Genomic DNA, 12,827 nt, shown 5'->3' on the forward strand with positions numbered 1-12,827 from the left:
TTTCCACCTGGAACGGAATGGACTCATCTACAGCGTGCATCGTGGCTTTGGCAATATCTGCCTTGATGCGGTTGAAGGCCAGGCGGGCCTCAGCCATCAGGGGAAAAACGGTGGATTTAATAAGTGGATGGGCCTTGTCCGCATAATTGGGGACGCACTGTGCAAAGTAAGAGTCTGTCCTTATTTACAGATTCCAATTGCCCATTTCTAAAGGGACAATGCCTGAACTGAGAGTGTTTGAAAGATTCTGACTGAAGCATTTACAATTTCCTCACTTGTTTCCTTTAAAACCCTAGGGCGGAAGCCATAAGATTCTGGCATTTTACGTAAATGTTAGTGAGTTTCAGCTATTGATTTGTTATTTTTTTCCCTGAAATTTCGATCCTGAAGGTCAGCACAAAGTGATTGTTCAGCAAAGTCTAACTGTTCACCAAGTCTGCCATTTCCTTACATACAATTTGCACTATTACCTGAGAGAGTTCCAGATTTTCACTCGTCTGAAGAAATACTTCCTGTCATAACATAGAAACTAGAACATACAGTGCAGAAGAAGGCCATTCAGCCCATCGAGTCCGCACCGACCCATTTAAGCCCTCACTTCCACCCTATCCCCACAACCCAATAACCCCTCTGAACCCTTTTAGTCACCAAGGGCAATTTATCATGACCTATCCACCTAACCTGCACGTCTTTGGACTGTGGGAGGAAACCCACGCAGACAAGGGAAGAACGTGCAGGCTCCGCACAGACAGTGACCCAGCAGGAATTCGAACCTGGGACCCTGGAGCTTTGAAGCCACAGTGCTATCCACTTGTGCTACTGTGCTGCCTATTAAATAACCCCTGAATGACCCAGCTTGAAATGTATGGTTGATGCCCTCTTACCCTCCCCCAACAGAGATAATAGTGTCGCTATCTACCCTATCAAATCACTTAATCATTTTGAACACAACAATTAAATCACCTATTAATCTACAATTCTTGAAGGAAAACAGTCTAATCTATTCCACCGAGCCCTAGAATTTAAATCTTTTGGCACTGGTATCATTATGGTGAATCTGCACTCCATCCCGTCCAATATATTTTGCCCTATGTACAGCTCGCAGAAAGGAATGCTGATCCAGATGTAAATCACAGAAGGTTAACATGCAGATATGGCCAGCAATTAGGAAGGCGGATGGTCTATTAACCTTTATGTGTCGTAGTGGCAGAGGGGGGTGAGGGGGGGGGGGGGCTTTGAGTACAAAAGTAAGGAATTCAGAATGGGCCTATTAAGTTTAAAACGTCAGGTGATCTCACTGAAACGTACAGAATTCTGAGCAGGCTCAATAGGCTACATGCAGAGAGGCTGCTTCCCTTGGTAGGAAAATCTAGTACTGCGGGTCATGAGAAGGCCCTGACCATTTCAGGATTGAGATGAGGAGAAATCTCTTCACTCGGAGGGTTGTGAATCTTTGGAATTCCCCAACCCAGAAGACTGTTTGGTCAAGAATTTATCCAACCTGAGAACTGTATATTTTTTAGGCAATTAGGAAATCGAGGGATATGGGGAATATGTCAGAAAGTGGGATTGTGATAGAAACTCTTACCATCCTGCTCCTATTTCTAACATTCTTTGCCAGGGTTTCATGCAAAGATATTCACTGCACTGCATACAACGATGCAAACTGTTGCAGAGATTGCTGTTGGGTATCATATATTTGCATATCATTTAGTTTAACACACGTACATGTTGCTAGCACAGACATCTACAATGTAATTAGCATCTGGAAAACAAAAATGTCTCTTTATTACTTATAGCCAAATTCCGGCAACAGCTTGTCTCTGATCTGCACTTTTCATTAAAATAGTGACATTACCAGTTGGTCATCGGTTATTACAACAAAATAAATCATGAAAGTAACATCAGCGGATGCAAATAGGATTGAGCGAGCAGCACTTGGATGAGCAGTAGTAAGCACTGCCATTATGAAATTCAAGAAACTAAGGAAATTCGGCATGTCCACATTGACTCTTAACAATTTTTACAGGTACACCATGAAAGCATCCTATCTGGCTGAATCACAGGTTGGTATGGCAACTACTCGGCCCAAGACCGTAAGAAATTGCAGAGTCGTGAACGCAGTCCAGTCCATCACACAAACCCGTCTCCACCTCCCGCATTCTTGGGAAAGCGGGCAACATAATCAAAGACCCCTCCCACCCAGGTTATTCTCTCTTCCAACCTCTTCCATCAGGTAGAAGATACAGAAGTCTGAGAACACACACTAACAGATTCATAACCAGCTGCTTCCCCGCCGTTACCAGACTCCTGAATGACCCTCTTATGGACTCAACTAATCTCTCCACATATCTTCTCGACTGAGTGGTACTACACTCCGTATGCTTCACCTGTTGCCTGTGTCTATGTATTTATATTGTATATTTATGTATGTCCTATGCTTTTTCATGTATGGAATGATCTGTCTGGACTTGCGCAGAACAATATTTTTCACTGTACCTCGCTACACATGACAATAAACCCAAATTTAAAATCCTATTAAAAAGATAATAAATATTTGTAATAATCTATCAATAGAGGTATATTCATTTTGGGGTGAGTTAGTTCAACTGGCTGGACAGCTGGTTCATGATGCAGAATGGCGCCAACACCAGGGTTCAATTCCCGTACCGGCTAAGGTTATTCAGGAAGGCCCTGCCTCCTCAACCTTGCCCCTCGCCTAATGTGTGGTGACCCTCAGGTTAAATCACCACCAGTCATCTCTTTCTCAAAAGGAGAGAGAAGTCCACAATCCTCGAGGACTATGGTGGTTTTCATTAGGTTCTTCAAAATAAACTTAGATATCAATCGGGAAGAATCAATCAGAGATGGCATTTGATGGGCTAATTCTTGATTGTTCTCCATCTCTTTTTGTCTAACATTCCTATTTACCAAGGTTAGTACAGCTTTGTACAAACAAACATCGAATATCATGCAGAACTCAGTCCAATTTTGGCAATCTATTTAAACAGTCTCCCATGTTCACTGGCTACCAATCAATCTACTCTTTTACCAGAGAGGAACAGTCAGCTTTTCAGAGACTAAGCTTTGTATGATATGTCTCTGATATTCTACGCATTCTCTCTTAATGGATTAAATTGATGACTCTAATCTTCCAGCTTGAATTTTTTTAAGTATCAATTCATGGGATGTGGGCATTGCTGGCTAGAACAGCATTTATTGTGCATTCCTAATTGCCCTTGAGAAGGTGTTAGTGAGCTGCCTTCTTGAACCGATGCAGTCTATGTGTTGTAGGAATACCCACAATGCTGTTAGGGAAAGAATTCCAGGTTATTGACTTAGTGGCAGTGAAGGAACAGCGATATATTTCCAAATCAGGATGGAGTGGGACGTGAGGGGAACTTGCAGGTGATGGTGTCCCCCTGCAACGTCCCTTGTGCTTCTAGATGGTAGAGGGCATGGGTTTGAAAGGTGCTCTTGAAGGTGCCTTGGTGAGTTGCTGCAGTACATACAGTACAATGGATGGTACATACTTCAGCCACTGAGCGTCGATGGTGGAGGAAGTGAATGTTTACTATAGTGGTGGGGTGCCAATCAAGCTGGCTGATTTGTCCTGGGTGATGTTGAGCTTCTGGAGTGTTGTTGGAGCTGCACTCATCCAGGCAAGTGGAGAGTATTCCAGCACCCTCCTGACTTGTGCCTTGTAGGTGATGGAGAGGCTTTGAGGAGTCAGGCAGCGAGTTACACCCCACAGAATTATACTCTGCCAAGAACTTGTAGCCACAGTATTTATATGGCTGTTCCAGTTCAGTTTCTGATTATTGATAACCTCCAGGCTGTTGACAGTGGGGGATTCAGCAATGGTAATGTCATTGAATGTCACAGTGAGACATAGTTTCTCTCTGGTTGGGCATGGTAATTTCCTGGCACTTGTGTGGTTTAATTGTTACTTGCCACTTGTCAACCCAAGCCTGGACAACGTCCAGGTCTTGCTGCATATGAACATGGACTGCTTCAGTATCTGACGAGTGGCGAATGGTGCTGAATATTATGCAGTCATTATTGAGCACCCTGCCTTATGATCTTTTGATGGAGGGGAGGTCATTGATGAAACAGCTGAAGGTGGTTGGGCCTAGGAACTTGAATTGAGGGTAATCTGAATTTCTCCACTGTTACCTTGTATCTCAGGGTGCCTCTTAACAAAGTATGAGCTGATTGGATCCCATATGACGTGGCATATTTGAGGCTGTTTCGGTTTGGTATACCCTCTAGGTTGAATCCTGGGAAGAAAGCCATTGGACTAGCATTGTCGAGGACAGCGCCTCCAGCTGCGATATCAATAACCTGCAGAGTAAACATAACGCATTAAAGCATAAAGTTTAAACTGACAAATATATGGGTTTCCACAAGAACACTGTCTTTATGTCAAGTTAAAGTGGACCAGCAGGAGAATGCCAGCAGACATTCACCTATCTGTCTTCATCACATTCAGTGGGTCACCATTTCTTTGCCATGAAGTACAGGGCCAAGAATTCATTGGGTTGCTGTGCACAACAGCTTCAGAATTCACTGGAAAATTTATAATTTTTCTGGATGTACCAAAAAAAAAAGAAAAGGTCCACTCAACTAATACCTGGGGTGGGGGAGGTTATCTTGTGAGGAAAGGGAAGACAGGCTAGGCCTGGATCCATTAAAGTTTAGAAGAATGGGAGGTGAAACATACAAGGGGACTTGACAGCATGGCTGCTGAAAATATATTTCCCTTCTGGGAGAGGATTGAATTCGGGGATACCGTTTGAAAATAAAGGGGCCTCCCATTTGAGACAAAGATGAGAAGAATTGTTTTCTCTGAGGGTCATGAACTCTCTTCCCCAGAAAGTAGTGAAGGCACGGTCAACTAATATTTTTAAGGCTGGGGTCGATATATTCTTGACCAACAATTGAGGCCTCAATCAAATCAGCCATGAGCTTACTGAATGACGAAGCAGGCTTAAGGGGGTAAATGGCATATTCCTGGCTCCTAATATGTTCTTACATAGGAAGCCTTAACAAGCATTTATAAGGCTATTTTACAGAGTGAGCAGGCGTATTCAGCAATAGTCACAAGCCACACACAGAACATTGAATTACACAATGCTGTGTAACTCGAGGTGGACATTGCTCTCAACTTTTCTGCATCATATTGGGCGCTCCAGTTTCCTCCCACAAGTCCCAAAAGACGTGCTGTTTGGTGAATTGAATATTCTGAATTCTCCCTGTGTACCCGAACAGGCGCCAGAATGTGGCGACTCGGGGATTTTAACAGTACCTTCATTGCAGTGTTAGCCTACTTGTGACAATAGAGATTATTATTATTAATTTATGTTCTATTTTCAGTAAGGCTAATGGGTCCGCGCATGCGCAGACCGGCCAGTGTGGTCCTGCGCATGCGCGGAACCATTAGCCTTGCTAAAAGTGGAGCAGGTTCTTCTCCGCGCTGGCCATGGCAGAGTCCTACAGAGGCCAGTGCAAAAGGATAGAGTGCCCCCCAGGACCAGATCCCCCCCCCCCCCCCCCCCCCCGCCCACCGAGGACTCACCTTGCTGGCCTACAAGCCAGGTCCCGCCGTGATGGACCATGTCCATTTCACGCCGGCGGGACTGGCCAGGAATTGACGGCAGCTCGGCCATTCGGAGCCCGGAGAATTGCCGGGGGAGGGTGTTTGCTGCCAATGGCCCCCAACCGGCGCGGTGTGATTGGCGCCCACGCCCGAAAACTGACTCCGGAGAATTCGGCAGCCGCCGTCGGAGTGGCGGGTCGGGATTCACGGCGCCCCCCGGGGATTCTCCGACCCGGCAGGGCGTCGGAGAATCCCGCCCCCTGTATTTTGTTGGCTCCTGGTTGGAAAAACTCTTGTTAAAAATGGCTGCTAAAGATTATTACAGAAAAAGTGTGATGCCAGATCTTAGATGGGTTTCAACTGATGAGTTGCTAAAGGACGAATATTATTGATGAGTTCTTTCTGATGCTGGCCTCGATTATTTTTGCATTAACCATTGCAAAGAGCTGTTCGACACTAAAAGAAGACGGATATAAGTCTCAATAAAAATAAATGACGACTTAACAACATTTTACCTTTCCATCCTTTAAGTAGGTGGCTGGTCGGATTGTGTTTATCAGCGCTCCAGAGGGACTCCAGCTGAACTTGTACCCAATGGGGTTATCAGAACATTCAGGGGCAGGGAGACCACCACAGAAAGAAACATAGGACTCTACCTGCAAAAAGGGAGGGGAAAATAATCACAGCAATGTAAATCATGGCCTAATAAAACCAATGTACTCTTCAGTTTTAAATCCTGCAAAATGTACCTTACTCCCAGTGTAGATGACTTTCAATAAAACCGTCTAATCACGTCACATTAAAGAAATTGTTTCCAACTCTTCAACTCCTCTACCCCCCCAATCTGAAGTGTTCCTCTGACCCCAAACCTAACGACGCACACTGCATCAGTTTGTCCGCAAGGGACAGCGAATGATGTTCCCATAAAGTCTTATTTTACTTCTGTACCTTTGCACTTTCATCATTGTGGTCATTATAAAGTCTCCACATATTTCCCTTTTTCTGATGGACCAGGTGCCTATTAAGTTTAAAAAACAATTCTTGCTTCAAGACGAATCAATGGGACTAGAATTTGTGTAAATAAGGAGACAATTCAGCGAGTGCGGTGTTCTTTGTGGTTCAGATCCTACATTTGTTGGCGTATGTTAACAAAGACCACAACTAGCTTTTGTATCAAACAATGCTAAAGATTTATTTACACTATTTAATTGAATTTGACCTCTTACTTCTATATAATAAATAATTGACAATAAATATACAATCTACACTCATCTACCACTACTCTCTACATTAATACAATAACTGTGATCTGCTCTCACTGCTCTCATTCACACTAGCTTTCCTAGTCTTTCTTCTAGCCTTCTCCTCAGCACTCTCCCAGAAGGCTTAGCATTGATGCTTTATATAGTTCTGCATCTAGCTCCCTCTAGTGGTTGATTCAGACATAACATTAACTCTTACAGTTCTCATAATGTCAAAATTGAGGAGACAAACTGCTGGTGATAGTGGCACTCACTGTTGAACCTTGCTCTTTTGCCTCGTCAATACGTTTCATCGCCAGCATATGGTCAATCCCTGGATCCAGACCAACCTCATTTAAGATGGTAATCCCGGCATCCAGTGCACTAAACAAGATAGGGCAGCCAAGCAATGAGCACAAATAAATCACAAACACTCCTTTCCTCCCCAGTACCTTTCAGATTTTAATGAAAGAGATACAGAAAGAGCTCACCAAAAACAAACAAGCACTGGAGAATATGGGGTCATTTATCCACATGGCAAGTAGTTAACATGAGCATTTCACGGTTATCGTTGTTACAATACAGTGGCGGAATTCCCTTCTCCCATTCAGTGTCAATAGATCAAAATGTCAAGACAAAAATAGATACGGTGAAGGTGTCAACATTGTAATTTTTATGACTTGAGGTTAATGCACCATTTAGGGTTTTGTAAATGTAATTAATCTGTCATGAAGGGGAATAATGGTTATACTAAAGAAAGTGTTGCCCTGCAATTATGTTTGTTGTGGTTGTAGAAACGTGTAGCAACATCCAACACAGAGTTGAGATGTTGCGCAAGGCAGATATTCACTGTCATGCATTGCTGCTTTTTAAAAGCGATATTTTTAATGCATAAAATTATAAATGATTTTCTTGAAGACAAATGTTCAGCCTTAAGTCTAGTGGCTGTGATGCAGTTTGCATATTAGAAACTCAAATGAGCATGATAATGCAGAAGATTATTGGCTACTGGGATGAGGAGCAGACATAGACAGCTCTGTATGTTGGATGTGATGTGGAATTTCTGGGCTCAATGTGAGTTAGGCTTTGAAATAATGCTGTGGGAATACTCATGCATGAACTCTTCATGTGTATCAAAATTGTTTGAGACAATGACTCCATGTGTAGTAACTGTTCACGCATAGCATAATGTCAAGTCAATAAAATCAATTGGAAGGAAAAGCAAAATTGCCTTATTGCACTTTAAGAACTTGTTAGGTATTGTACTTGCTACACTACAATTCATAGAAAAACAACCATGATCAACCTTGTTGTGCACTCGCTTGAGTGCGACACGGTCATTAGATCGCGGCGAGGCCGAAATCGGGAACCGTTCAGTTTACGATCTAACCGGCCCGCTCCCCGTTGGCAAAATCAGGATGTCAACATGGTAAGAAGCCAATAGTCATCAATTAAAGCCAATCACCACATTATTAAGAGCAACACCCCCGATCTAACAGCCTCCTGTGATCTAACCCCCCCCCCCCCCAGCAAGCAGTTATGTGGCTGGGGGGACAGGGGGTTCGCCATCGGAGGCAGTTTGCCTCTGGGCTGTGGGATGGGTGCTCTAGCACCCGCAGGTCCGCCATGCTACCCCCTGGATCATCTGTACCCATAACAAGCTCCGGATACTGCGTATCTGTCCCACCGACCACACATGACTCCCACTGATTGTGGCGGTCTCCGAGCGCACAGATGAAGACCATTGCTAATATGAAATTGGCAATTGTAATGTGAGCACGTCACAGTCCATAAGTGGATTCCTGGGGTACACATGCCATGTCGCAGGTAAGAGTTACTGCCTCACATCCCAACCAGGCATTAGGCCTCGATACTCTGCCTTGAACACTGGAGGCTTCAACACGACAGAGGCAGAAGGCAACATCCAACACCCAAGAGCTGAGCCTCAGCTTTTGGCACATTCCCACAACCAGAGGATGGGTGTGAGCATCAGGGAGGGAACCAACTCCCAGTCCAGGTAATGTCATGGCTCTGTTACCTGGGTCTCCCGCTGCGGCCAGGGGTGTGTGTGCAGGGCATGTTGGACGTCATCTTGAGGGATGACAGGGGATGTGAGGGAAGGAGCCATGGGGACTGGAGGTTACAAGGCTGGAGGCCATTGCTGATTGACTGTCCCTCAACCTCGTCAAATCCTTACAACTTTTACATGGGATGGATGATATCTTGGACCACCCCCGGAAGCCTCCTGTTAGCGTTACCTGGACTGGGATTTGGTTCCCTCCCCGGTGCACACACCCACCCTCTGGTTGCGGGAATGTCCCCAAATCTTGTCTCGAGCACTACAGATCATCATTACTTCAATTAATTTATTCATAGTTTTGTGAGCACTGTTTAAAAGGATTTAAAAGGACGAAATCCATGAAGTTTAGTATAGCTAAAAATTAAAACTCAAGACAGGAAGTTTGCAGGCAACAGGAATTGAACTAAATGCCAAATAGGGTGGCACAGTGGTTAGCACTGGTGCTTCACAGCGCCAGGGATCGGGGTTGAATCTGACTTTGGATGACAGTTTCTGCGCATTCTCCCCGTGACTGCTTGGGTTTCCTCCAGGTGCTCCGGTTTCCTCCCACAGTCCAAAGATGTGCAGATCAGGTGGATTGGCCATGATAAATTGCCCCTTGGTGTCCAAAGGTTACGGGTATAGGGCAGGAGAATGGGCCTGGGTGGGATGCTCTTTCAAAGCGTCAATGCAGACCTGATTGGCTGAATAGCCTCCTTCTGCACTGTAGTGATTCTATGACTCAATGTCATGTGGCACAATGAATTTGTTAACGATTGCCCAATTATTAGTGCCCATGACAATCATTCATATTTCACTTGGGCATCAGCGTCAGATTCAGTGACCACTTGCTGTCATTTGTGGAGGAAGACCAGAGCAGCTTCTAGTTCTTGCCCATCACTGATTGCACTCCTGTTGTGGGAATTATTGCCATCATGGCAAAACATCAGGGAATGCTGCCCACTGCCTGAAGCAGGTTTCAATCCCCTGGGATGGTAGCTTCATGGTACAGGTACCACAATGGTCAGTGCTTGGGTGCAGACGCCAGAGAACAGAAGAGGTTGTATGGAGTGGGGAACGGAGCAGGTTGTCAAGCAGAAGGCCAAACCTACCACAGTGAATGAGATGGCAAAGGAGGGAAAGGAGTACAAGAATGAACTGGAGAAGGGAGGAACACCAATATCTATTCACAACAACCCACAACTTCTCTGCAACAAATTGCAAAATGATTGCATATTATTTTAATCTTGCACTCGACAAGAAATGAAAGGCTATGTATGCCTGCAGCTAAATTATGACAAGCGCGTGTCTTACTGCATTTTCAGAGTAATTACATGTCATATTTGGGACTGTTTTTGAGTTGTCAGTTTTTTAAAAAAACATTCATTAATTTGCCCCGGTTTTCCAGGGTCGCTCCTCAGTGAGCACCTCCTTATACCACCAATTTTCCATCATGTTCTACAAACAGGGTTGGTAGAGTTTATCAGTACAGAAGGAACCTTCCGTGTTTGTGTGGGTTCTCTGGTGTTGCTCAACTAGACCGGAATTTTATCCCCATTGCAGGGGTCCTGACTATAGGCCCGAAAGTCAGGGTCAACGCTGTCTCAGCTATTTGCGAGGCCCCCGGCCACATTTACCAACTGTCCAGCAACTAATTGGTTGCCATCTGGGCTTTTGTGACTTTAGCTGCTGACAAATCAGACGGCTGGCAGTTCAGCAGCACCAAGAGGAACAGCGGTCACTGTTCAACTGAACCTGAAGGAAGAGTACACCAAGGGAGCAGGCTGTGCTCCAAATCAGGTAAGTGGTTTCGGGAGCGTCATGTAGGGCTGACAGGCAGCCTGAAGCAAGTGGGGATAGGGAAGGGCAGGGGAGAAGGAGGAGCAGGGCGTCACTGGGATAGTCATTGACACCGGGGAGCCCACCGTGCCCAAATAGGAGGCCTCCCCACTTCTGAGCCTGCAGTGAGGCTGCCAGGTTTCACCAAGCATTCTCCCCACGTGGCAGAATGCCCCTGCACCTTTGGTAAAATGCACTTTCTTTTAATATAAATTTAAGAGTACCCAGTCCTTATTTTTTCCAATTAAGGGGCAGTTTAGCATAACCAATCTTTGCACATCTTCGGGTTGTGGGGGTGAGACATGGGAGAATGTGCAAACTCCACACAGACAGTGACCTGGAGCTGGGATCGAACCTGGGATCTTGGCGTCATGAGGCAGCAGTGCTAACCACTGTGGCACCGTGCTGCCCTCTGGAAAAATGCACTTACCTGGCCACTTAAGCAGTTCTGTGGGGTTTCTGTGGGGGAAGGGCTATCCTCCATTTTCCCACTGTCGGTAAAATGCTTTGGCAGCAGGCAGATGACAGGCACTTCACCACAACTCCCCCCCCCCCCCCCCCCCCGTCCCCCCCGTCCCCCCCAGCAACCTTCCCCACCCTACTCCTCCCCTCCATCCCTGGAAGGCTAATTAAACCCCATCATAAGACTCAAATCTCTGCCCTTGGCCCTTAGGCTTTTCCATTCTGTTTTTCAAATACTTAATGAACTTACATTTTTAAATCGATCATGGACTTGTGCCCATTATTGATCTGGTGCAAAATTCCATGCCCTTTCCCAGAAGCAATTTTGACCTTTCGTTTGTTTGTTTGGTGATAAATTTACAACCTCTACTTCCTGCCACATTGACCAGTGGCAAATTGTTCTTCCCAATTTACTTTACCAAATGACACAAGTGGTTGCCGAAATCTAAAACCCGGACGCCCAAGTGAAATATGAATGATTGTCATGGACACTGATAATTGGATGATCGCTAACAAATTCAGAGCTGCATTTAGTCCGTCTTTGAATCATAGAATCCCTACAGTGCAGAAGGAGGCCAGTCGGCCCATCGAGTCTGCATCAGCCCTCTGAAATGCACCCAAAACCTCTCATGATTTTGAATACTTGGGGCTGGTACAAATAAAAAATATAACTTTTAAATGTATTTGGAGGTGGAGCTAATGCAGTTGCTAAATATTGAACTAAATATTTTCCAGTTCAATGGCACAGGAGGCTAAAATTCCACATTCAGCAGCCAGTTGTTGCTGCAATACAAACCTCTGGTGCATTTCTTCCATTTCAGGAGTCTGGTAGCTGGCTGTCACCATGTTCACCTTTTGTTTGATGCATTCCTTCATCACCATAGGATGGAAAGCCATAGGTAACAAACTAAATGGGGGCAGAAAAATCAGAAAGATTGTTTCAGGAGCTCTGGCGAATGGGCAGTGTAGATCTGTATATTTGCTGGTATGTAAGGGGTTAACATCTGTAAGATAGTGCTAGACAACCACTAGATGGCAGCACCAGATCTATGTATATAAACTACACTCAAGAGGAGATTCCCGCCTCTTCGTATCAGGAGTGACTAGTGAGCAGAGTGTTAGAGATATAGCTTAGTTGTCACGTGTGGTTAAACATTATACATAATTATTCTTACTTACTTAATCGTCAGTTGTAGTTGATGACAGACCAGGTGAAGGGGTGAAGGTAGGAGGAATCTGTGATGGACAGGGTGGGCTGGTGCTAAAAGAGTGAGGGGTGATGGCATACAGTGCAGGCTGGTGACGAATAGGTGTGGAGAACTGTGACAAGAAGGCCCAGGCCTATGACAGGTAAAGCAGGTCTGTGCTTCCTTAAAATGAGCAACTTGTGGTAATTATTCAGGCTAAGACAAATGACAATAATATACACATTTTTCAGTTAAGCAGGAGCTATAATAACTAAATCATCCTCGCGTGTAGCCCTCAACCACTACAAGGCATTCTTATTTATTCCAAAATCAACATTATTGGAAGATACTATTGAGGTTCCCTCTCCCAAGAAGGAATTGTACATCTATTCAGTGCTCGCCCCTTTAAGCTCTCCAGATATGATCAGGAACTTATACAA

At 44.9% G+C, this 12,827-nt stretch overlaps 1 protein-coding gene across 3 annotated transcripts in view; it reads right to left on the bottom strand.

Moving 5' to 3' along the window:
* aass (aminoadipate-semialdehyde synthase) overlaps nt 1-12,827 on the bottom strand; it is a 98,597-nt gene that overhangs the window by 16,602 nt on the left and 69,168 nt on the right. For all 3 annotated transcript variants that reach the window (XM_038780090.1, XM_038780091.1, XM_038780092.1), the window contains 4 exons: nt 11,997-12,107; nt 7,116-7,224; nt 6,115-6,255; nt 4,177-4,344 (listed from right to left, as the gene is read on the bottom strand). In XM_038780090.1, coding sequence (XP_038636018.1) covers nt 4,177-4,344; nt 6,115-6,255; nt 7,116-7,224; nt 11,997-12,107 — 529 coding nt within the window. The remainder of the gene's footprint in view (nt 1-4,176; nt 4,345-6,114; nt 6,256-7,115; nt 7,225-11,996; nt 12,108-12,827) is intronic.

The sequence above is a fragment of the Scyliorhinus canicula genome, chromosome 20 (assembly GCF_902713615.1).
Source record: "Scyliorhinus canicula chromosome 20, sScyCan1.1, whole genome shotgun sequence".
Taxonomy (NCBI): domain Eukaryota; kingdom Metazoa; phylum Chordata; class Chondrichthyes; order Carcharhiniformes; family Scyliorhinidae; genus Scyliorhinus; species Scyliorhinus canicula.